Here is a 26,987-nt window from a genome sequence, read left to right as displayed (position 1 = left end):
GACTCCGCCCAATACCTGATTTTGAAAATCTACAAAAAGTGGGCAGGGAGTTATCAGTGAGTGGGGAGGGGGAAGGAGTGATCATTGAGTGACAGCAAGCGCAAATTGCAGCAGCAGCAGCAGCAGCAGCAGCTTGCTGTGGTATTTCCAGTGGAAGTTTAGAGCTGTGTTTCAATAAGTTCACTCACTCACAAAGGCAGTTTGCAAACAGGTGTCTGGAATTAGCGACCGATCAGCCAATCAGAAAACAGTATTCACTGTTGCTGGGCAGAATGGACGCTCCGCAGCCTGCTTCCACACAGCTGCACAGTGAGACAATGTGGTTTTGTGGCATTCTTCTTGCACAGAAATACACTTTAAATGTTGTAAACGCAACAAACGGAGCAGGTTTTGTACCGACCGGATAAACAGGAGCATGCTGAGCTGAGGAGGACTCTCTCTGTGATGTAGTAAAGTGAAAAACGATGTGGCATCAACATAGGGGGGCCTTTATTCTGAAAAAGTAAACTGATGTTTTATTTCCTACTCCACTCTGTTTCCACAGCTAGATCTATAGATTATTTAAGGTTTTTGTGTGTGTTTTTTTGTTTGTGCATCACAAGCTTCCACTTTAAAACGTATGCTTTGGCTGGTTTGTTGCCTCTAGACACGTGGTGACGCATAAAGGGTGGCAGCTGTAAATCAGGGCCTTTGCCTAAATTATAAATAAACCCTCTAACCCTTTCATTTTTTTTATTTAATTGATTTGACAAATGACCAATTTATGGAAATGAGATTAAGTCAAATAATATGAATAAAAATAGAATAGAAACAGAGCAACTCTTCTGTTTACAGTGCTAAATGCTTTTTATTGACTTGCAGTTGCTGTTTCATAGATTATCAGCAAACCCCATGTCCCCATTCCTCTCATGTTTTCCTCCCATCTCTCCACCTCCCCAGTCATCTTTTCTCCACAGATGAACAGTTTAGCAGGACGAACTCACCTAAAAGCCCTTTTTTGTCTTTACCCCTTCTCTTTCTACAGCATGACAGTGTAGCTCCTCCTCCTCTTCTCTCTCTTTACCCCAACAGTGATGTGTTACTGAGATATTGATGGCAGTGACCCTCCATCCCTTCCACCAAACACACTCACACATACACACACACACATTTGTATGGAAATATACTGCAGCACACATTATGCATACATCTCTCTATACATACATGCACGTACACACACACACACACACACACACATGCTTTTGACTGTGCTGCGTGTTTGCCTTGCAGGCTAACGGACATAGTTTTTTACACATGGAGCATGAGACAGCCGTCTCTCTGCTGAAGAGTTTCCCGCGGATGGTGGACTTGGTGGTTCTGAGAGACAGCAGCATGCGCTAAAAAAAAAAAGTAGTTTTATAAAAAAATAAACAAACAAACAAACACAACAACAACAACAACATCAACATCAACATCAACAACAACGCTTCTTTTCTCTGCTCATCGCCATCCTGCCCCCCACACCACCTGCCCTCTCCTGGAGGCTTGTGGAACTGAAAAATGAGCCACCTTTTTTCTTTTTCTTTTTTCTTTTCTTACCGTAAGGGAACACACAGACATTTATTTGCCTATTGCTGGACCAAAGGCAAATAAAATCAGTGCCAAATGTAATATAGGAAACATATCGGCTCTTCTGTTTACCGACGGTCAGCGAAATGATCACTGGCACGTAGTTATCACAAGAGGACTCAGAGCGCTGGGTCCTGACACGGCTATTGCAGTTTGGATTTTTTTGTGACTGTGTTGTTAATTATGCAGTCATCTGACCGAGTAGGTTGTTTTAGTTGATGTTTGGGGTTCTGGGGTACATTAATTATTGCTTTTTTCCACTTTGTGCAAGTGCTATTTATTTATTTATTTAAAGATTTGGTCCACTCTCCATCGTCTTTTCCTTTTATTTCAACCGCTGTCTCAGTTCTCTTGTTTTCTTTCCACTCTTTTTAATTGTGTTCGTCTTCTGTTAATGTTTGACCTAATGTTTTCAAGTAGTTTTCCCTCCAGTGTACATACAAATTGAGAACTTAAGACTTTATGCCTTGTGTACATATGAAGAGCTGCGGCTTTTTTTTTTTCCGGCAGAGCTGCAACTCTCTTTGGGGCCTGGAAAGACTCATTAAGTTTATGATAAATATACTTATTGTTAATAGACCACATTCTGAATTCTCTCTCTCTTATAAACATACAGGGATTATTTCTCCAAATGGATGATTTTTCTAAAGTATATCATGCATTTATTGCTGTATAGGAGGAAAAAAAATCACAAAATATGATTTTTCCTTTTTTCATTCATTCATTCATTCATTTATTCATTCATTTATCTAACTGTTGCTTGCAAAGAGCTTAAAGCAATATTTCCATGGTTCAGCCCACTGAGCTTCTCAGCAGAGCCTAACTTGTCCTGCAGTGCCATCTATCGAGTGACTCCTGCTAATGTTTACACACACACACACACACACTGCCGTGCACATGAACAAACAGGCAAACACACACACACACACACATGCCCACAATTGTAAAACACTTATTCACTAATGTGATCCGTGCACTATTGCGTACAAAAGCCCTGAGCCTGATTTTAGAGTTTCAAACCTATTATTATTATTATTAACACCATGCACTGTTTCATGATACCTGTGCCATATTTTGAGGTCTTATGTTTTTAAGTATTGTTCCTGTAATGTCACACCATTTAGTTGTTTGGGTTGTATGATAGCCACAGCATGCTTTCATATCACTAGTCTCTGCTTCTAGAGTGCTAGCCTCTCAATGTATTATACCACTGAGTTTTCAGTAAGACTCGCGTTGTAAAGTTGGTGCCATACAAGACCCTCTGACCCCTCCTGGTTCTATTTACACATGCCCCATTACGTTAGAGCTTTACCTCTATGTGGCCCAGATCTGATCTGAAACACCATGAGCGGAGTGGCGTGACTTGACGAGTAGGGAAACCTTTTTTTTTTTTTTTTTTTTTTTTTAAACTGTTGCTCCTTGTTTTAGACCCCGAGTGTCAGCAACCATCAAGTGACGAAAAGAAAGTGTACAAGAGGAAATGTGTTCGATTCAGGTTTTCCCTTTTGAGACAATCTGGGACAGATCTGATCTGAGTCACAAAGGCGTTTGACAACACTTGAAATTTCCGTGTAACTTTTGTAACCTGAGGAGATGTGAATCGATTTAGACGTGCAGGGGGAATTCAAATTTGCCACTTTTGCTGGTGAATGTTGAAAAAAAAAAAAAAAAAAAAAAACTCACCCGTTTGGGGTTTGGGTCACTTTGTGTTTGACACAGGTAGATCATAGTATTCCGGATGTAGAGTCACAGCAATGGGATCAAGTCCGACCTTCATTGACATGATTCTGAACTAACTATGACAGAAGTAACCGCAGAGAAAAAAGAAATAGATGAATGGGTTTATTTTTCTGTCCGTGTGTAAACGCAGCATATGTCCTGAAGGTGTTTCATTTCGGAGCGAAAACTGCATCTTTTCAGGCCTTTGCTATTGCTGGACATGACTGTGCCAATTTTGTGCCAACTCTCTCAATAAAGCATTAGGGTTTTACGTGATTTACCACAACAGACTGGAAAAAAAACGGCACAGATCGGTCACGTGGTTGAGATCTCGACCACGGGAAAACCCGCCCTACCAACCCTATTTAGAGTTTGAAATATCAAAGATATTGTGACGTGAACAGAGAAAAAAGGTTTGATAATATAATTATTTTTTACTACATGTTTCAGGTAATTCTTTCTAAATATATTGATATACCTTAGCTTTGCTCAAAAATTGTGATATTTTATAATGACACTTATAAACAAAGTTATGGATGGAAGTACGCACAGTATGACTCGGAGACCTACACGTGTACTCTCCAGAAACTGTATAAAAATGTATTTCTACTGTAATTGTGAATTTGTGTTATACAAATATATATATTATATATATATGTATATGACTATAAAAGGGGTCATTTTTTTCTATGTGTTTAAACTAGGTATGAGCTGGACAAATGTTGAGGACGGCGTCACTGTACATAGCGGCGAATGAAATCTAATTTAAGAAATGACTCATATTGATTGTGAATGTACTCATGCTTTCTGCTGTTCCTACACCTACCCAACTTGAATGCTGCTTCTTCTGTTGTGTGATTTGAAAAAAAGAAAAAAGGTAAAAAAAGAAGTACTTTGACCTCTGAAAGAGAGCGAGAGAGAGACACGCCGTCGAGTTGTGAGTCGGGACAAAAGTTTTAGCGCTGATTTAAGAGAACATATTTATTTCTTTATTCATTTGCACATGCAAGTTGAAAAATCCTTCCAGTTTTAAGTTTTGAGTATTAACGCGGAGAAATGTAATTGCTGAAGTATATATAATATATATCATGTGTTTAGAATGCATTTTGCAGAAGCTATCTGTACATACTATTTAAGATACAGTTTTTACAAAAAAATAATATATGTATAAAATTGAAAAAATGCTGTGCAATGATTATACTGGAGCCATTTTGGGCTTTGGGACGTACCATTTTTTCAGTATATAAGAAGTGTTTTGAATAATGTACTAAAGTCTATTGTACAAATAATAAAAATGTCACTATTGGTAACCTGGCTTTTTTCTAATGCACTTAAAGGGGAAACAAGTAGTTTATAGTGCCATCTAGAGGAGAGGCTGAAATTTACAACAAAGACCTGCTGCTCTGCTCACCCCCTCCCTTCCCTGAGCGCTACGGTATCCTCAGCTGGTCAAATGTCGTCCTCGTCGTCTTTCTCCGTGTCAGCAGATGAGGTTCGTGAGGCGAGGGAGAGGGCGAGCTACCGCGGCCGTAGCAGACGAAGCGGAGAGAGAGGAGGCGGGACTTCCGCTACAAGTAAAGAGACGCTTGATTTGTTCTCTCGCGTTTGTCCTTACAGGCTCCTGTAGAAACATGGCGTCTTGCTGCTAACAGTGGCTATGCAACCGCGGCCCGCGGTCATGTTATTTAACATGACTTTTTGAAACCCTACAAAAATGAAACAAAAACTATTATACAGCGACTAGACAATGCAGGAGCACATAATATGTATAAAAAAGTGGATTTTGGGTTATATAAACCCATAAATACTACATATTGTACCTTTAATGGAACATTTATATCTGTAAGCTTGTAAGATAGGGGGAGAAGATTAGATGGAGATGACTTTATGAGTGAGGATAAAAAGTACACAAATAAAGAGAAAATGGGAGTCAAAGAAAGGAGAAAAGGAAAAAAAGACGAATTAATTGGGATTGGAAATGTGAAAGTGATGACGGGGAGGAGCAAGTATAAAAATTGAAGAGAAAGGGGTTAGGTGATGTGCAAATGGTGGTGGGAGAGAAGCAGAGGGGGGGGAAAGATGCGGTAAATAAAGGAAATATTAGAAAGGGATCAGCGGATCAGCTCAGCAGGATTTTCAGTTTGCTCTGTGGATCAAACTCAACCGATCCTCTTGTCTCTCGTGGTCTCTGCAGATGCTCCTTTGTCTTTGTCCATTTGTCTAATAACCTGATTCTTTTTTCCATCTCTCTCTCTATCCGTCCATCTCATCCGTCACCGAGTTGACACTTATCCGAGTTCAAAGAGGAACGGCAGAGTTTGTCAAGCAAACAAAAACCCTGCTTATGTTTGAGTAGCTCCAATATGAGGTGAGTATTGTCTACACAGTAAATCCCACAGGCAACTGAAAAGAGATCAGTTATTGATTGACGGTAGTTTGACAAGGACCTTTCATGTTTAATCAGTAAAATTTGCATATTTGGCACCATGAGAAAGCTCCACATTTGACTGTCCACCGCAGACAGAAATTGTCATTAATGAAAGAAAATGTAGTAACTGTTCCATTCTGTAGCCGATCAAATACAAAGGATGAGTCTCATTATTCTCATAGTTTATATGATTCATCACTCAGTATATCTGGAGGTAGGTATTTAGTACAATAAATTATTTTATCACTTTAAAACCTGTTATGGGAGCAAATATGATGTTTTTGTTTTTTTTACATATATATTTGTATGCAGCAATTTTGAATACACTCGTTCACCTTGGATTGATTGGAGGATAAATCTGAGGGGTTGTAAGATGATAGATTTTTCAGATAATTGCATTCATCAGAGAATAGGAAGAGTAGATGAGAAATGACTGTTAACAACATGTAGCCATCTGTAACCTTCAATGTCACGTTCACGGTTGTTAAACACCAAGTTCATTTAAGATTTGATCGGCTTGAAAAAAGGTATAAAGAATATATTTTCATAAAGTATATAGAGGAAGAAGGTACTCCGTAATCACAGCTTATAAAAACGTAATATAGAAATAATAATAATAATAATAACAATAATTAAAACAAAAATGTGTATGCGTCAAATAGCCAATATAATATCTGATAAAAATTAGAAAATGGAGAAGGGGTAGTATTATACAAGTTATTCTTCTTATTACTCCTTTTTGGACATGTTAAAATGTATTTTGTTGCTTTATTTTGTATGTTTATTTTTTTATTCCTTCTTTCGTTGTTGTTATAATTCACATGTTCGAAATAAACTAAACTGAACTGAACTGAAACTGATATGACATTTCACAAAATGCAGCTTGACACTTTGATACATGTCAGAGGAAAATCCACATTTTCCCACAGTGTCTTCCAAGGTTAACAGCTGTTTCAAAAACAACAACTTCAAAAGTGTGTTTCTGCCTTCATTCGATTAGTAACATCAATATCATTAGCTGAAATGTCTTCCTTTTCCCCCCCAATGTTCTCCTGGCACCAGTGGCCTCTGAAGAACAACTCTGCTCACTGTGGTACAGGCCAACAATTAACAATAGAGGGTAATAGTACACACACACACACACACAGTCAAAAGCAAAATGATGTTCTTTTGTCCTTTTTTTTTTACTCAGACTTTTACTCACTGCTTTGAACACAATACGTCTGTGTGCTGGATGACCAACCCACTTACACAATCATGCATAAATTTCTCCCCACGCTGACTCATACATTATTCTACGATCTGTATATGTGTGTGTGTGTGTGTGTGTGTGTGTGTGCGCACGCCCAGCGCAGAAGTCGATTCACTCTTGTGACCTGATCAATAACAATACCAGGGACTGAGTCCATGCCCTGCATTCATTTAGCTGCTTCCTGCGTACAGTATGGATGTAGTGTGTTAGTTTGTGTTTGTGTGTGTGCGTGTGTGTGTGTGCGTGCAGATGAACAATTGATTCACTGTCCACAGACAGACTCAGACATAATGTATACGCTCGACTGACGTCTTTATCGGCGACTTTGCGTCTGTATCTTATTAGTCCGAGTCCAAATAACTTCGTCTATTCAAATCACTTTGCACATTAACCAAACTTAACCACAAGCTTGTTTTATCTATTACATATTGGTGTAGTAGGTGCAGTTTTGAAACTATTTTAGGTCATTGGAAACAAACACAAAACTTAGTGGATGATACATATATAAATATATATTCATACAGTGAACTTCCCCAGACTCCACACACAGCTTTTGCACTTATCAAATATGACTCGCTTGAACTAACAGTCACATTTTTTGCGATCGTGGTGGTAATCTGTCATCTTCGTTGCATCTGTGCAATAAAAGAAGGTGTGAGATTTTTTATTGCCATGCATGAAATAAACTCCATCCATCCATCCATTATCTACCGCTTTATCCTCCACCAGAGGGTCGCGGGGGGTGCTGTGCCTATCTCAGCAGACTTGGGCGATAGGCGGGGTACACCCTGGACAGTTCGCCAGTCCATCACAGGGCCACATGTAGAGACAAACAACCAATCACTCACACTCTCACACCTACGGTCAATTTAGAGTGACCAATTCACCTAATCCCCATATCGCATGTTTTTGGACTGTGGGAGGAAGCCGGAGAACCCGGACACACGGGGAGAACATGCAAACTCCTTGCAGAAAGGCCCTTGTTCTGAAGTTGTTCCAAACGGGGCTCGAACCCAGGAACCCAGGTCTTCTTGCTGCAAAGGCAAGAGTGCTAACCACTACACCAACCGTGGGCCCATGAAATAAACTCTTACATTTCAATTCCATCCATCCACGTTCAACCTATTTATCCACCGTATGAGGGTCGTGTGTGGGGCGGCTGGAGCCAAATCCCAGCTGACATTGCGTGAAAGGTGGTGGAAAAACCCGGACAGGTTGCCAGTCCATCACAGGTCCAACACACAAAGACAAACAACCTACGGACAATTTAGAATATCGAAATTACCTTATCCCAAATTGTACCTTGAGAGAACCCAAATACACACGAGGACACCACACAGAACAATCCTTGGTCAAAGTGGGAACCAAACCGGTATAACAGTCACAACCTTGACACGTTTGGCTAAAGTATTAATTAAAGAGGCTTGTAGAGACTGGTTTGGTTTAAGCCATGGTGAAAGTTGAAGGCCGTGTTCCTCCAGGAGTGGCTGTTTTGAGTAAACAAAGGAGTCTGAGTAACAGATACAGTCCTGGGACTGTGCAGCTTTAAGAACTCACCGTTTCTCATCACAATACACCAAACATAATGCAGGGATTGGATAATAAACCTGCCTTTACTGCCATGGGATTAAACCTGGGACATTTCTGTGAGATCCCTTAAACACATTGTTTGTTTTTTCGTTTTTGTGTGTGTCAGTGTTTTTGCTACCTCTTTAGGATCTGTTGTGGTATAAACACTTGTCAGGACCATTAGTTCTCATGAAGATCAGGGTCTGGTCCTAATAAGCTTCTTGAGGCTCTGCTTCAAAGTTAGGGGAAAGCGGTGAACTGTGGTTAGGTTAAGGTTATGGTTAGGCATTAAGTGTAATGGTTAAGATTGGAGAAAGGTCGATGTGTTTTCGTTATCTGTGATTTTAGGAGAATTTAAGACATTTTAAGGCTACAAATTCAAATTATTGGATTTAAGACTTTTTAAGACCCCGCGGATACCCTGATAATGTAAGTTGTGTTTGGCGAGAGACAAATAAAATTTACTTAATTAACATTAACAACATTGCTACACTACTCTTACCTAGCACCTAGTGCCAGAACGGTCTTGTATAAAGTACCTAAAAGGGATACTTGAGTAGAAGTACAAGTATCTTACCAGAAAATGACCCTGGCCCAGCTAGTCTATATGTGTCCTTAAAGGTGCCATATGTAAGAATGTGGCCAAAAACGGTTACTACATTCAAATTCAAAATACAGAGGTCTTTTAGGTTTCGTTTTTCTGACGTAACTGGCAACCCGTGGTTGCTCGGCAGCTGAGACTCTACTGACTGCAATGATTGGTAGGTGGCTGTAGGTGGCGCCACATGCCAAAACATGATTTCAAAACATAAACATGATTTGCAGTCTGCAAAATATATATTTTTAACGCAAATATTTTGGCTGTACTGTTGTTGGTGGTGAGTTCAGTTTGTAATATGAACATTATTCATGAGTGTCTGTGACATATTAGGAGGATTTTACGGCCAGTTGCTTTAGATTTATTACATAATGCACCTTTAAGGGGACACTGTGTAATATTTATGGGTTTATATAACCCAAAATTCACTTTTTTATACATATTATGTGCTCCTGCATTGTCTAGTCGCTGCATAATAGTTTTTGTTTCATTTTCGTAGTGTTTCAAAAAGTCATGTAAAGTAACATGGTCGCGGGCCGCGGTCGCATAGCCACTGTTAGCAGCGAGACGCCATGTTTCTACCGGAGCCTGTGAGGACAAACGCGAGAGAACAAAACAAGCGTCGCTTTACTTGTAACCTCATCTGCTGACACGGAGAAAGACAACGAGGACGACATTTGACCGGCTGAGGATACCGTAGCGCTCAGGGAAGGGAGGGGGTGAGCAGATTTTGTAAATTTCAGCCTCTCCTCTAGATGGCACTATAAACTACTTACTTCACCTTTAAGCAAGACACTACACTCAATTTTGAAGCGTTAAACAGCCATTATGTGTGAGCGCAATGACTTCTAGTTTCTAGTAAGGTAAGGTGCAGGATGAAGATTAAAAAAAACAAACAAAAAAAAACAAAACATAATTGTAATGACGTTTTAGCAGGTCCTGAGAAATTCAAAGGGCTTCTCAGGGTTAAGACTTTAGGGTTTCAAGTAGAAGAAGTGACTACATATTAGGGTCAGGTGGTAGCATTCTCTAGCTCTTAGGGAATGCATTGTCTATGGACGTCCTCATAACTGTAGAAAAGTGTGTGTGTGTGTGTGTGTGTGTGTGTGTGTGTGTGTGTGTGTGTGTGCGCGTGCGTGCGTGCGCGTGCCGCCTAAAAACCGGTCTGACAGCGGTTTAGAGTCACCTGAATGAAGGATTGGAGAGGGGAGTTTCGCACAGACACGACAGCTCCGGGTACTAAGTCCATGCGGCGGTTGTGTCAGCGTTTGTCGTGAACTCTTGGCAAGACTTTCTCTCGGGAGTTTTCTCGGGGGTTAGGGTTTTGTTTTCACCTTGGAGGATAAGTTGGAACAGCGGACTGACAGCGGTGTCACTCTGGTGTGTCCCAGTTTTTGGAGGCAGGGCTGTCCCGGTACAGACGAACACACACATCTGTAAAAAACACTGACACTGACACAGCCCCGGGAGGAGGAGGAGGACTCTCCGTGTCACCATGCCTGTGCGACAGAAAGGTAAAAAACAAACCCTGTATTTGACTTTATTTTCACACACTTTAGTTTAAATTCGCGTAATATATGTTTTTGATAAACGACACCGCGTTAGTTCAGTTTGAAGCTCTACGTAAAGCTCGCGTTTGTGTTGCTCTAACGCTGTGAAATATCCCGTCCTAGCTTGTGAGTTAACGTTATATTACACGGAACTTCCCTTCACAACATCAACTATTTTAAAGATTGAGTGATTCTTTTTAGTTTTATACACAACTTTTAGATTCTATATTCAGCGCTTTTACAGAGAGAGTCATTCTGCACTTCACTAAACAGCAACTTCGGCACTTAATAAAAAACAACAATCTAATTTTGCAAACATGCTAATGTGTATTGAAATGCACGTGTGTCAAAATAAGTACCTGCGGTCTATTGCATCTATTTTTTTTAAAAATGCAAATAGCGCCAAGTTACAGCCTACATTATCATAAGACACTTTAGTAAAGGGTTGATTGATGAGTACATTCTCATTAAATGACCACACATTTGACTGACATTTGGTTTTGACGTCCTTCTCTGCAGGAGAGGAATCTGTGCTAGCTTAAATCAGCTGTTCAGCAGGATGCCATAGAGCCCGGAATGTAGTTTGCAACCTCCCGTTTCACTATAAACACCCACTGTCCTTATGCCCTTCTGCATCAGAGCAAAACACAAATACATGGTAATAAAGTTTAATGGCTGTCACAGTGCGTACAAATACAGCGGAGTGCCAGGGAAATGGGTGAGAGCTCAGCATTCGTTGCCATACATGTTTACAAACAAGTAGAAAGTGACAATAAAAGACCAGGGAAGAGGAAAAGTCCACCTTTCTGACTTTTTCTACATTTTATTCCGCAACATTATAAATAACAGACATGTTAAAGATACATACTATGTCCAATTTGTACCTGTTGTTGACTTTATTTACTTGTATATGCTGTATTTAGATGCCCAGCGAGCCCTGGAGCTGCTTCAGCAGTACCGGACTAAATTAGAACATAGACGGCACAATCAGAGTCAGCCCAAACAGGGCGACGTGGAGGAAGACCACCAGCTACAGCAGTCTCTGGACAGAGTCATCAATGTCTTCCAAAGTCAGCTCTTCAGTGCTCTACTTGGTGAGGATTGTCTCTCTATCTCAGTGTTTATCTCTAACTGTGCTCTTGAACTTTTATTACCTGTTGACTGTAAATAGGGAGACGTGCAAAGTAAGAATTCCATTGTGCAGTGTGATGTCTGTCTTAACTGAACATATGACAATAAACCTCTCAAATTTTGAATCTTGAATATGCATGTCCAAAACCAGACCTATTGCCATAAATCAATATTTTTAAATAGTCAATACTACAGAAGACACATGTAGGTGTGACATAGCCTATCACCCATCGCCCTTTTTAAACAATACAGTAAGTGCACATTTAAAGTGTGTACTGCACACATAAATTCCTCCCAACAGTTTACAGTCTGTGTCTAATAGCTGTGAACTGTTACTTATGCGAAGGAGGCATAGGCCCTGTCTATCTGTGTGAGTTTTGTGAACAACATAAAACCGGTCACGCCTACTTTGCTCCACGCCCACACTTTTAGCTTTTATAGTTATACTTCTTTGTGCATGTGTTTCCCACAAAACACAAGTTCCACTTTTGAACTGTCATTGTTGCCTTTCCTTTGCTTGTATTCCTTAACTTACTATCGTCAACTTTCATTGTGTTTAACCCTAGAACACTGTCGCTCAAATTCAAAACATAATCATTATCGCCTGGTGATTTTTACCCGAGATAATAAATACACCCAATAAAAAGTACTTGTCATCAAAATATATCAAAACATGACAATACATGACAAACCTGAGTGGTGTCCTTTTTATTTTAAACTGTGTCGTATCTAACAAAATGAAAGAAAAGCATCATGAGGGGACCATATACAAATGCTCCAAAATTACTGGAAAATTAGGAATTTGGGAACAAAAAATTTCTAAAAAAAAACAAAACAATGAAGATGAAAACTTGGTTTTCATGAAAATCACACATTTATTTGCTCCGGTGAAAACCACCCAGCAATGGTGTTCTAGGGTTAAGACATTTGACTTCATCCCAGTCTGTTGCATTTCATGTTTGTATGTACACCATGTCTGGTTATGACTGTGTTGCCATTCCCATTATTTTCCATTTTGGATGCCTCTTATATACATATTTGTAATACTGATAAATATTCTGTGTACTCTTCACTCTTCTATTTTTTTTTATACACCTTCCCCATCTAGTCCCTGTCCTCTCTGCATACGCATGCATTTTTTTTCTCCCTCTTCACTGTCACTTTTATGATCTCCTCACTTGTCAGAATTGATGGTCTGAGTTCATGACCATATCCACTTCTGTTTATGGAAAGGGGGAAGGGAAACCTCTCACTCAGGGAATTTACTTAATGGAATTAAATGAGGGACCTGGTACCACTGCTCTATGTACAGCAGTTATGGTGAAAGTATCCCTTATGCTGCCACTAGAGGTCACTGGTGTATAAACTGCATTTTGTTTATTTTCCTGTAATCTCACAATTGGGAGATTCATTTGTGTACTGGTTTTAATATTGATTTCAAAGCTATCCTGTTCATCATTTATGTAGTCATGTACAACATAAGTCAGGCTAATTTATGAATTTACTGAGCCTCTAAGCCACATGTGTCAAACTCAAGGCCCGGGGGAAAGATGTGGACCGCCATGTCATTTTATGTGGCCCGCGAGTGATTAATTGGTCTTAAAGATCTGTTTAAAAATAGGTCTTTGCTGCTTTAAGGCGTGCATTGACCACTGCATTTCCCGCCACTAGATTGCAGTGTATCATTGTATATGCATCATGTGACGAGTGGAATTGAGATTGAGACTGTGATCGCAACAGAATGTGTTCACAAAAGCCACAACCAAAAATGATGTGGCAGTGAAAGCTAGCTTTATTCTGGCTAAAGAAATCACCCGTGCTTCAAAGTCTTTTTCTGAGGGTGCATTTTTGAAGCAGTGCATGCTGAAGGTGTGTGAGCAGGTCTGCCCTGACCAGACAGAATAAGTAATACATACAGAAAGTTGTTTATCAATATGTTACCTTTATTTTACATTATATTTTGTTACATTTATTCTGTATGACTGTTATCTGGCCCTTTGAGGGTAACCATTATGCTGATGTGGCCCTCAGTGAAAATGAGTTTGACACCACTGCTCTAAGCCATTCATCAGGGCTCCAATGTCACCATTTCTATTTCCAGATATCCAGGAGTACTATGAGTTGACCATCCTTGCAGACAGCAAGTGTTCTGAGGACCAGACAGATGATTCAGAAGGACTCTACGAATCCTCAAACCTGTCAACACTTCTCCCAGCACAGCCAGAGGCCCTCTCTGGTTCCCCGACACCCTTAACTTGTGGTGAACAGACTCAGCCGACACCCTTAATTCGCAAACCCAGGTCAATCAAGTCTCCTGCCCCCCCAGTCCCACCTGGAATACCCCCTCATATTTCAGAAACACAGCCAAGTACACCTCAGCCACATTCAGCCAAAGTCAAGTACCATGCCCCAAGCCCTCCTGTCCAAACTGAGGACTCTAAATCCACGGAAGCAGAGACTTCTCCACCGTCTTCTCCCTCTGCTGCCACAGCGAACGGTGTGGAAACCCTCGCGGGCTACATTAAAACACCTCCTGCTGTATCACTGAATGGGACAAAGCGAAAACTTACTACCACCAACTCTGGGGCTTCCTCAGAAAGCGGCAATACTTCAATAAATCCTCAAAATCTCCCTGCCTCTCCTGGCCTCAAGCAGGTGACTGTATCAGCTCTGGTCTCCAGCTCCATCCAGGGCCTTTTGTCTCCAACAACTCCTGACAAACTTACCCCCACTGCCACCACACGAATTACCAGCCCGGGTCCTACGAGACTCACAGATGATGCAGCTGTCTCTCCGACAACCAGCAAGGACCCAGGATTAGGAAAAGTCACTCCCAGCACAAGTCCGACCAGCCCCAACCAGGGAAAATTTACCTTCCGCAACCTCAGCCCCACACGTCCTCCAGGTCCCTTGACAAAAGGACCGCGTTTGAGGTAAGTCCAGCATTTGGTTTTGTTCAATGCCACCTTTGGCAACTGAGGCATACATTATCACATTTGGTGTATTGTCTCATTGCAGTTAAAATGATTAGGGCTGCAAATAACGATTATTTTTGTTGTCGACTAATCTGTCGATTATTTTTTTGATTAATCGATTAATCTCGATTGTCTTCGTTAGCACCTATTTTGGACTGTTTAACCTACATACAGTGGACTCATGCTTGTGCTTTAATAACACAACATTTGTCACAGTTAAATAATTGAAACAAATTATCACAGATTTCTTACAGCTTAAATATCAAATTAATATGCTCCAAATCAACAGGGGCTGAAATTAAGTATGTCAAAGCAGCTTCGCCTGTAATTCACTGATAACTGCTGTAAAGTACTCACTAACGTAGGTGAACTAGCGTCGCTGGGGTCGTACCTATGTCCCCCGGGTCCTAGCATTGGACCCTTTTTTAAAAAACAATATCCTATATTCCCCGCTATACACGTATTATGTACTTGAATCATAGGCTGATGGTTAATTAATAAATGAGCAAGTGATTTAAAAATATCTACGATATATCTCTGTATATAATGGCATACATAATGCCTGGTTTTATTGGACTACCTGTAATCATATATCTTTTAGTTTCTGTCGATGAAAAATTAGATGTTGTGCTTTTAGTTAATATTATACACATTTTAAAGATATTTCATATCATACTTTGTATGAGTAAAGGGGCAGATATGAATAGTGATATTCAACAGAGTATATTTGATATTTCACCTCCATACACCATCTCGCTCTCTCTCTGATCTGTTTCCAGTCCTACCAGCCCTGGGTCAGTAAATGTCTTCTCTCTAAGCCCCAGCCATGGTCCAGTCAGCCCCAGGTCAGCTACAGGCCCACCTACCCCCACCAAGGTAAGACGCCTGTGGTTGTTTTTTGTTAGTGTCTAAATTGCTCTTGTCTACAGTAGATAGCAGTAGCAGTGAAGTGAGTGAAATGCAGATTGCCTTTTGTCAGAGGGTGGCCGTACCCTCTGATAAGGGTGCACGGTTTTGGAAATGAGAAAGAAATCATTGGGGTTCTTTCCAGAGACTTGGAGAAATAACTTTGAAATAAAATGTATTATTGTCTCATTGTAGCTCTGAGAGCTTATCAGGTATTTTTGAAATATGCTGTGTAATATGTACGGTTCATAATAGAGATATCTTTGGCAGAGATTTGATGTACAAGCAAAGTATTTTTGTCAAAGCTCGGCATGGATGCATACTTGTTCCTTCTTACCATCCTGACTGGGATTATTCAATTTTGTTCCAGGGGGTTTTCTTTTACTGATTTAAAGTGGGGTTTTTTTGCCATTTGTCATTCTGTGACACTGTCTTGTCATCTGTGGGTCCTGCATTATGGAGAACGTTCAATCCTTATGGATCAAAATCTGCTTTGCTTTAGATCCCCCGACCCCCGACCCCCCCCACCCTTCCATTCTTGAGTTTTGGACTCAGCTGTTTGAAGTAATGGTGTATTGTCCTGGGGAGTTCGCAGACAGTCTTGGTAATGTTGCTCACATAGAAATGTATTATTTTTAAATGGCAAGATTTTAAGGACAGTTATGTATCAAATAAGTATATTTTAAGATTGTTCATTGACCCTATAAAGTATCAGCTGTAATTGCATCAGGTGTGTCCTAAATTGCATTTGCAATTTGGTAATCACTTTGTTTCAAATTGTGATTTCTCAGCCCAGTGGGTATGTATTATTTCGTAAACTACAGTATGCTGTGTCACCTACCAAATTAAACAGTAACTGTGATGCTATTCACCTGCCCAATATCTTGAGTGAGTGAAATCCCCCTCAATGTGAAACTTTCAATAATCACAGTCACAGTTGAAAGTAGAGCATCTATGGCAATTCCACGGAAACTGTTCACTTAATCTCATCCCCAACCCTGCCGAACAGTGACTCACCTTAAAAACAGCAGTATATGAACTGGTGTGTGTGTATGCTTGTGCTTTTTCAGTGTGCGTGTATACACCTCTGTATGTGTGACTGTACGCCCAAGCATCCATGTGTATGTATTTCTCCTCCTGACTCCGCATTTCAGCCTTTTCTGTGCATGTGTTCTGCGAGAAAGCAGTTGCATCAGCCATGCACTTTTTAGGTCAAAATGTAGCGATCAGCTTCCATAAAACAAAGACAGCAGCTGGAAACCAAGAGGGACAGTGGAACAGCTGCCGGGTTTCTGAGCTGGCCACTATTTTTGGTGTATAAAGGTCCTGTCAAGGTTTGCTCTGATGACAGGACAGGTGGAGAGGACATTATAAAAGGGAGGAGAGAGAGAAGCTGAGAGATGAGAGAAGAGGAGATGAAGGAGGAGACAAAGGACGACAGACGGCGGAAAGATGTCCCCATCAGCATCGAGCAGCTGAACGGCGGAACAGGAAAGTTGCAGCTGGAAGATGTTTCAGTGAAACTTTGCCAGACGGGCTGGTGGGCATGGACTGTATCTGTATCCTCACTACCAAGGTGAGCCACAGGAGGAGGTAGAGGTGCAGACAGAGCAGAACAGATAATCACGGTTATCACGGTTTTCAAGTTTGGTGTCTCTCTTAGTTTTGACAGCCATTGTATTCATCTGCTTAATTTTGTCGTGCATGACTTATTGTTTTAACTATCAACAGGGTAATTTATAATATAAAAGTGAGATTTAGACCTTTAGTAGGTTGGGAAATTAGTCTTCCCACAACGAGATAACATGACTTTATTAGGGAAACGTGGTAAACTCAATGCACCTGCTCATAATTATTTATATTAAATTGGGAACAGGCAGCTTTTTGTACAGATGGCTTGCACTAATTTGTGACCAAATAGGCTATAAGGTAATATCTTAGAGGAACAGGCTGTGCTCTAGTGAAGCGTCTCTAATGGGAATGCCAATCTGTTGCTTAGTTTTTGGTCTGACAACATGTGACACCCAGAGAGACAAGAAACTAGGTTGGTAGGACACACACTTCAGAAGTAGTGCTATCTGACTGGCTAGCTATCTGCGTAGGTCTCTGACTGATGCCCTGCTTGACTGACTTGTCTCAACGCAGGAGAGAATACTTTTATACTGGTATAAATAAGTATACATACAGTATGTGCATACCCGGAAATAAATGGCAGAGGAATGCAAATGAGAAATCATCAACTATTTTGATAGACATCAAGAATATCGCCCTGTGACGGACTGGTAAACTGTCCAGGGTCTACCCCGCCTATTTCCCCATGTCATCTGAGATTGGCGCAGTGCCCCTGCGACCCTCATGTGGAGGATAAAGTGGTAGAAGATGGATGGATGGATGGATGGATGGATTGATTTGAGAATATCATCATTCCGAGGTTTGCAGAACAACAGACAATACTTTTCTGACATTTTATGGACCATTAAGTACTCGATTTATCGAGAATAATCAACAGATGAATTGATTATGAAAATAGTTGCAGCCCTACATCGTTGTTATATCAACACAACATGTATCAGTACATGAATGCGTGGTTGCATTCTAATTTGGTCTTAATCTCATATGTGGCTCAGTCTTCACACTGTTCTATACTCTTCCACCCTGCCGCTATAATACAAAACACTGTCTTGAGGCTAGTTCAAGTGCTGGATATGACCTTTTAGGAGCATGACCTTCTGTTGTTCTCGCTCACACAAGGATGGTCACTTTGAAGGTCAAAGCAGATTGAAATTACCTACTTAGCATGAATATCAATTGGGAAGCTACAAGATCTACCCTGAGTTTTCTAAAGAAGGCCTTTCATTGATTGTAAAAAGAATGCCTTAAACAGAAGCTGCACTGTCACTAGTCTGGTAAAAGAGAGAACATGTGAGCAGAAGGAGGCAGGCACTCAGACCACACAAAAATACGTCTCCATTCATTTTGCAGATACACAAAGCGATTGAATTTGTTTGGCTAAGCTCATTTATCTCATTAAGTTAATGGATCTAAATACAGAGGGTGTTTCCTGAGCTTCATATTGGCAGATTACAGCTGGCTAAAGTCTCAGTAATCGGTGACATCTCCCTCTGTGATTATGTGTGCATTCAGAGTAAAGGAAAAGTCCAGGTATAACCAATCACTACAATAAGTTTAAGATAAACATTAAACCGGTTTCCAGTGCTCATATAAAACCTACAGGCATGAAGCCAACCTGGAAATACAGGATTTTTCTTCATCAGAACATACTGATCTTTTTGCTTGTGTAGAAAACTGCAGTATTCATTGACAAGAGTGATGTTTGAAAGGACAATGTAGAATATATATACTACCGTACTACTTGTATTATTTAGGTATAGGTTTGAAATTACTATAAAATTTTGTCCCACCATTAGATTTCACTAAATAAGAATATAATAATATAGATGATCTCAGGCAGATTTGTTGGGATTGTTGATTGAAGAATGAAATCGGTACCTGCCTCTCTGTCTCAGTGTAAAATCCAACATCCAGAGTGTGATTGTTATGGTGGTTTCACTGAGACACATTGGCTTCCCGTGCTTTCAAGAGAGCAACAAGTCTCCCCTAAGAGGCTTACCTTAGGCTTGCTAATAGACTTTACAGAGGTGGGCTATTTTAGTCTGGACAAAGAGGAGTAAATAGAGGAAATAATGATCGAGGGCGAGAAAGACAGAGGAAAGAGACGGAGAAAGTGTGTGACATTTTTTGCCTTCTTCACTTTGGTGTATTTTCTTGCTTTTGCCTGAAAACTGCACACAGCACCATTCCACTGATCCATCCATCTGTGTAACTGTCCAGCTGGCATTGTGATGTAACCTTAAAGAGGGCGATGGCTGACAACTTATCAAGGGCATGAGAGCAAAGGAGAGGGAGAGAACTTCCAAAACAGCTCCAGGACTATTGTGCCCGTGGGTATGGATCTGCAGAGCTCTAGATGTAGGATGTGTGAAACAGACTTGCTCACTTCAGGAGCTTCTCAGTGAAGGTTAACGTCCTCTCAGCTCTGAAGGATCTACAGTTTTTTTTGGAAGAACTAGACGTAGTCTGTGGGTGCACCGATAGCCCTGTATGTATTGGGTTGACGCCTACTGGGCCAGAACAAGGGCTACATGTGAAGATGGACCAGCACAACTCTACGTCCTCAAGAAATGTAATGTACCTCCTCCTTTTCTTACTATCAAGTTATCTTCTCACCCACCTGCTGATTGTCAGTGTGTCTTATGGTCAAAGCCTAGAGAGTAGCAAAGGCAACTCCGGTTAAATAGATGCCAACCAATATCACACACAACCTTTATCTATCTTAAGATCTTAAAGCGGAACTAGACCGGAAGTTCCTATTATCACTGTTTTTTTTGGTGTGTATCTGCGTCATTACCTTGTTTATGAAGCCCTGACGGTTCGAAACAAACAGTTCAGCCATTGCTGAGAACGTTGTGTTTTATTGTAATCTCGGGGCTCAACGAGATCACTGAAAATCCCTTAATAGTTACGTAAGCAGCGGTTCTCCTGAACAACCGATCGTCCTGCTCCGGGCGGTAGTCCGGGCACATCCGGTTGCGTACATTGAACCGCAGAAGAAGAATAACGTCCGTTGTGGAGGTGTTTCACGAGCAACAGTGTCTTCTGACTCTGGGTCTGACTCCGGTTTAAAGTCATAAAGGGACTGCGGCGGGGAGTCGTGACGAAGCTATTTTTAAACACTGTTAAAACAATGTTTTGATAATGAGTAGCAATGCACCCACCGCTCCAGAGAGGGAGCTGCGCTTCTGAGAGCTGACGCGATAGATTACGTCACTTCCAGATACCTGGCCAATCACAACACAGGTGGGAAGGCTCTACGCTGGCTGGCCAATCACAACACACTCTGTCTTCTCGGGCGAGATTTATGGCTGAAATAGCGCGACTGACAAGCGCTTCGAAAAGGACAGATTTCAATCGGCTCGTTTACATCAACTAGGAGGATTTTGACCATAAAAACAACTTAATATATGTAAGTAGACCTCCATAACTCACATATATGTGCAACAGGACCACTCTATGTGACCTTTAAAAATAGATGTCTTTTCCCTCTGAATCCCTTCCTGCAGTCTCTGGTCCTCATGGCTTCACAGAATGGTGTCAAAGGTGCTGTAGAAACACAGATGTTGGCTGCTAATTTAGAGCAGCTCAGTAATTAGGAGGAATGAGCGTGGAGTATGTGGTTGTAGCTTTTACACTAATGACAGCTGCTTTGCTAATGTCCTGTTCCCTGTAGTGACTGCTCACAATCACCTCCGTTTCAGTCTTAACAGGTTAAGGTCACAAACTGCACTCATTCACATCAGCACCAGTGGCCACAATGGGGAAAAACAAAAACATTTTCCTTTTGCGGAAATGTTTTTGGTGTCCAAATCTCTTTGGTTTGGAGATTATTAATCTGATAAATAAACTGAAGTTTATATGACTTGTGGTCCACCATGTTAGAAAACTTGATTTTATTTTTCTCTACATTTATAATTTATTAGTTTCATGTAGGCCCAAAGAGTCTAGGTAAAGAAATAATATGTGTGATATTTACTTTTCAATTCAGCCATAAAAAGGGTAAAGGTGACAAACAAAAAACCTAGATTCTTTCTTGCCTATATTTTAGGAATGTGTTTATCACAAAAGTATCACATAATGCTGTACGTTATATTGACTAAATGTTACATATGTTTCATCGACTAAATTAAAGGGGCAACAAGTTCCGGTTTCACTAAGGAAACAAGAACCTTTGTGATGTGGCTTTATAAGCAGCTCTGTGTGAAATACATAGTAGACTCTGAGTGAACTATTCTCTGCATTGTTAAAATGTTATCTGCTACTAAACATCAAATGTCATTTCTGGAGGAAAAAATAATGATTGTAAAACTTAGAGGGAATCGATGTAAACACAGACAGTGTCATTTTCTCTTGCCATTACACTTTTATGATCATAATGACAAGTTATTGCAAAAAAGTTATCTATTTATTATCTGTTGTTTTTTTGTGTAACATCAAAAGTGGGAAAACCATTCAATCAAAACTGCAGCTGCAGTGCTGCTCATATCTCTCCAGCCCAAGTTCGTGACCCTGAACCCAAATTATCCAGAAGCCTTTTGGGCAAGAACTGGCTAACCTTTGGTTGCCACTTAATCCAGTGACAATTGGTCCAAGTTGGCTGGTTAAAAAGGGGTCAAGGGGGCAGGGACTGAACAGTGGTTGTCTTTGAGACATTAGTGACTAAGGTGTGGATGCCAACACTCTGCTGGCATCCATATATATATTTTTTTTACCAGAGTATTTGTTTATTTATTTGCTAACTTGTTTTTAAGTGATCGATTGTGACTGTCATACTCCAGGCTCGCAAGCTAATATCAAATTGTTGATTGCTCAGGCCATGTCATGGCTGGGTTCATCCACAACAGATAATCCCATTAAGCAGAAGACTAATCTGTTTGGATCCACACACACACGCACGCACGCACGCACGCACGCACGCACGCACACACACACACACACACACACACACACACACACACACACACACACACACACACACACACACACACACACACACACACACACACACACACACACACACACACACATACACACAATACTGACATGCATATGCAAATACGGAGGCAGTCAGTTGAGTTCATTTCAGTTCTGTATCGTTTTATCCTTGATTTTCCAGGAGGGAAAAGCTAACAGCTTAGTCACTGTGACTGAATGACACCTGACCCTTGACTGAGCAAGATCAGGGGTAATTTTACATGTTAATTGTGAATCAAAAATAATATACATCTATTGCATGGCTCGTTTATGCCTCTCTGTAGTGTTATTATTTATTTACCTTCAACACGTTAGTAGTAAATTATGATTTGTTGTGACCTTTAAGTGAGTAAAATAGTATTCGACATTTGCTGGTTATTCATACATCATTAAATAACCAAGTTGTATTTATGTTTATGTTTTGAATTCCAAGTTCAATATGCATTATTTTTACATTTAACGTGTTCCTCCTGATCTACTGTATATAATAATAATAATAATAAAAATAAATAAAAGTAATATAATAATCAGTCATATTTGTATTTATGTAGACCTGAAAAGGATACAATAATATGCTAATGTATCTCAGTTTCACTCAAAGACAAACCATTTAATGCAAAAATAACAATGTTACTGTTAACGTTAACAACAATGTTAAACTCATAGTTAAGAACATTGTCCTAGTGGTGCTGTGTCTGTGTTTCACCACACAGTGGCACTGCATGAATGAAAAACACAACAACATGTTGGGTACAGTTTGCACAGATCAGAAAAAAGCTGGCACGTCTCTTCAAGTATACATTTTCTAAATGAATGCACTGCTCTGCTGTTATTTGTGGTCATTGGGTTTCTGCAGGACTGTGTGTGTTGTCGGCACAGTGTTATAGAGAGCTGGGCTGGGATATATTTAGGAGGAAAAAAAAAGTCACTCATGTGGAAACTGATTACACAGCTGGTAAACACTGATCATGTGACTACATTTGAAATGTTGATGTATGGAGTAATTTTTGATTGGTCGGTGTAGAAAGGAGAATCCACCGCGATTGGCTGGTGAGGAGAGTATGATGTTATCACACACACACACTCAGCATAGTTATTTCTGTGCTGGCTGACCCACTAATGTTAACATGTAGTGAATGCCTGCTAGGCTTATGAGGTTGCATCTGCTTCCTCAGTTTCTATTTGTCTGCCTTTCATTCCTTTTATTTTTTTTCTACATAATTTCTTTCTTGAGTTCTCTCATTTTCTCCCCTTTGTATTACCTTTCTATAACTACGTGATGTTGAGAATATGACATCCTGTACATGTCCACACTCACATTATATTTCATGAGCCAGAATGCCTGTGGCGTGTGCGTGTGTGTGTGTGTGTGTATGTGTGCGTGCGTGTGTGTGCAGGATCTCCATCTGTTCCTTGCCAAACTCAAAGGGACACACAGTATAGCTGGTCTCAGGACAGCTACCTTATTACATAAGCCAAGATTAATGGAAGACTGGCACTCGACCCAGAGCTCACTCCTGACAACATATAAATTATTCCTATATGTATTTCCCTGGAGGACGCCAAGGGTTCTTTATCAAATAAAACATATCAGAAAGGTTAGGTCTAAACTCGGAATATTTAACTTAAAGATGTCCTCTTTTCTAAACATTCATTAAAAGGGTGTGTCTTTTCTGGACAGAGTTTAGAGATTGTCTTGGTTGGAACAGGTTATCAGAATTTGTGATAGACTCACACCAGGCATATGTTAATGTAACCTTGCTAAAGAGTTTTGCCCCTGACATGATTTGAACACGCAACCTTCCAATCTGAAATGCTACCGTTGCGCCACAGAGACTATTTCAGCCCACTCAGCCAAGAATATTAACATTACGATGTCTCCTTTTCTAAATATACAGTGTAAGGTTCACTTGTATCTTTCATCTTCTAGACACAAGTTATGGCATGTTTCCCACTGGCTTGGCTCGATTCTCTTCGCCACGGCGCGGTTAAGTTTCCACTAGCATTGTACCTGGTACCAGGTATTTTAGTACCTGCTCTGGCGAGGTTCCAAGCGAGCTGAGGCGACGCAACCCTTTGTGCTTGTCTGCTGATTGGTCAGAGTGCCGTCAATCATCATGGCGCCTCACGGTGTGGCAGCTTTTAGCTCTTTTTCTCTTCAAACTTGTATTGTTTACATTTTTTACTGCTTTGTTTTTTTGGATGCTTAATTATTTAATTACGTGCATCATGGGCACCAAGTACTTGTTGTGGCCCTGTTGCTGTGTTTTTTACACTTTTTGGTTGTGTCTGGGGACCCTGTGCGGAGCCACGGCTGTATTGTTTACAGTAGGGATCAGCTGTTTGTGCTCTGCTATACAGATGTGCTGCCGGAGGAGCGACCCGATGTCCCTCGTGGGCTGAGGAGGATACAACGGTGGTGTCATGGCTTATTATTATTAAAGCGGACCTAGACCGGAAGTTCCAATTAACGCTGTTTTTTTAGTGTGTATCTGCGTCCTTACCTTGTTTAAGAAGCCCTGGTGGGTTCTAAACAAACATTTCAGCCACTGCTGAGAACGCTGTGTTTTATTGTAATCTCGGGCTCAGCGAGATCTCTGAAAAAAACCCGGTCCGGTTACGTAAACACCGGTTCTCCGGAGCAGCAGATCGTCCTGGTCCGGGGCACATCCGGTTGCGTACATTGAACCACAGAAGAAGAATAACGTCCGTTGTGGAGGTGTTTCACGAGCGTCAGTGTCTTCTGACTCTGGATCTGACTCCGGGTCAAAGTCATTAAAGGGACTGCGGCGGGGAGTCGTGAAGAAGCTATTTTTAAACATTGTTAAAACAATGTTTTGATAATGAGGAGCAGTGCATCCACAGTTCCAGAGGGGGGAGCTGTGCTTCTGAGAGCGGTTGTGCTGAATATACTGGCCAATCACAAGACTCTGTTTTCTGGGTGAGAGAGTTGAGTCTCAAGTCTCGCGGCTGGGAAACACCGTCAGAAAAGAGGATTTCTATCGGCTCGTTTACAGCAACTAGGAGGTTTTTACCATAAAAACAAGTTAATGTATGTAAGTAGACCTCCATAACAAACATATAATATATGTTAGTTATGGAGGTCTACTTAGAGTGGACCTAGAGTGGTCCTGTTGCACATATTATGTGCAACAGGACCACTCTAGGTCCGCTTTAATCATGGCATCAAAACAGTGCAGTTTGTATAAGATAATGTGATCACACAAAGGCAAACTTAAGACAAAAGTTAACATTTATTAATTCAAAACAAATAAAAATTGTTATTCCTACTTTCCAACCATTTTTTTTTACATCAGAATTTCATTTCCTGGGCCGATTTCAGTGATTTTGACAATAAGCCCAGGAAATGAAATTCTGATGTAAAAAAAACGTTTGGAATTTGACGTTTTGAAATTTACGTGGCTAATGGGATTTTTCAAAAGAATGACCCAAGGTACATTCAGTCAAATTCTGGTGCTCTGTTCCACTTTCCACTTTTTCCACACAATTTTCATGAAGAAAATGCAATAATCTGCTGTAGGCTATTTACACGATTTGCATAGCTTTACACGATCAGGATTTCCAATCACCGATAAACTGATAACCGTTCATGATCCAATCACATGAAAGGGCACATGGGATGCAACGGTACAGTTTCTCCACGGTTCGGTATTTATCACAGTTTTGGGGCCACAGTATTGGTACAGTTTTGATATCTTAATATAAAACTGCTCAGACTAGCAAAGGTTTCAGTTTCAGTCAATTAAAATATTTGAAATTCATATATCGTAAGGGCAAGTGCATACATTTAGGCACCCTTGTCATTTTATTGATGTAAATACCTTTAGCACTTATTATTGGAACTCAAAATTTGTTTGGTACCCTCAGTGACCCTTGACCTGCATACACAGGCCAATTGTAAGTGTTTCTCCTCTTTGCATCTTCTCTGAAGAGTGGCAGCATGGGAGCCTCAAAACAACTCTCAAATTACCTGAAAACAATGATTGTTCAACATCATGGTTTAGGGGAAGGATACAGAAAGCTATGTCAGGGATTTAAGCTCTCAGTTTCAACTGTGAGGAACATTGTGAGTAATTAGAATTTATTTCACTGTACTTATGTACTGTTTACTGAGTATCAACTAAGATATTCTTAAGCATTTTTTGCCAAATCTAATAATTCAAGATTCCAAAAACTTTATTGTCCATCACGTGAAAGACATAAAAAAACACATTTAAGCTTAGATAAGATTGTTCCCATGATCAATTTTAAAGTTTTATATGCTCTAAATGAATGAAAGAACGCGTGATTGAACGAATTAATTAATGAATTAATGACTTTGTCATTGTCTTTTTCAAGATTACATTTGAAATATCCTTATATGCCTTTGAAAGTTCTTATGGGTGTTACAGTATGTTTTCCAAGCTGTCAGTTCTTATACAACAATTTACATTATATTCAGTGATCTCAAAATGCACAAAAGAGGTACATCGGGCTTGAAAATGTACACAAACCCCCACCCCAAGAGTCAGAGACCCTCCCCACCACAATCTCCTAAAATCCTGTTGGAAACGGTGTTTAACTTCAGCATATCATCTCGATATGTAATGTTTACGTGCCAAATGCGTAGAGTTGCTGCAAA

At 40.4% G+C, this 26,987-nt stretch overlaps 2 protein-coding genes across 2 annotated transcripts in view; both read left to right on the top strand.

Annotated features, from left to right (window-relative positions):
- lrrc7 (leucine rich repeat containing 7) overlaps window positions 1-1,037 on the top strand; it is a gene marked incomplete at both ends in the record, with an annotated part of 53,777 nt that extends 52,740 nt beyond the window's left edge. Inside the window, one exon of the mRNA XM_083888429.1 lies at window positions 957-1,037. Coding sequence (XP_083744555.1) covers window positions 957-1,037 — 81 coding nt within the window. The remainder of the gene's footprint in view (window positions 1-956) is intronic.
- Window positions 1,038-10,669: 9,632 nt separating this feature from the next.
- The window catches only part of LOC310926319 (disks large homolog 4-like), a gene marked incomplete at both ends in the record, with an annotated part of 116,698 nt that continues 100,380 nt past the window's right edge, over window positions 10,670-26,987 (top strand). Inside the window, 4 exons of the mRNA XM_083888430.1 lie at window positions 10,670-10,688; window positions 11,648-11,818; window positions 13,957-14,788; window positions 15,619-15,706. Coding sequence (XP_083744556.1) covers window positions 10,670-10,688; window positions 11,648-11,818; window positions 13,957-14,788; window positions 15,619-15,706 — 1,110 coding nt within the window. The remainder of the gene's footprint in view (window positions 10,689-11,647; window positions 11,819-13,956; window positions 14,789-15,618; window positions 15,707-26,987) is intronic.

This window comes from Microchirus variegatus (genome assembly GCF_963457635.1).
Source record: "Microchirus variegatus genome assembly, chromosome: 4".
Lineage (NCBI taxonomy): Eukaryota > Metazoa > Chordata > Actinopteri > Pleuronectiformes > Soleidae > Microchirus > Microchirus variegatus.
This window is presented reverse-complemented; position numbering and strand designations above follow the sequence as displayed.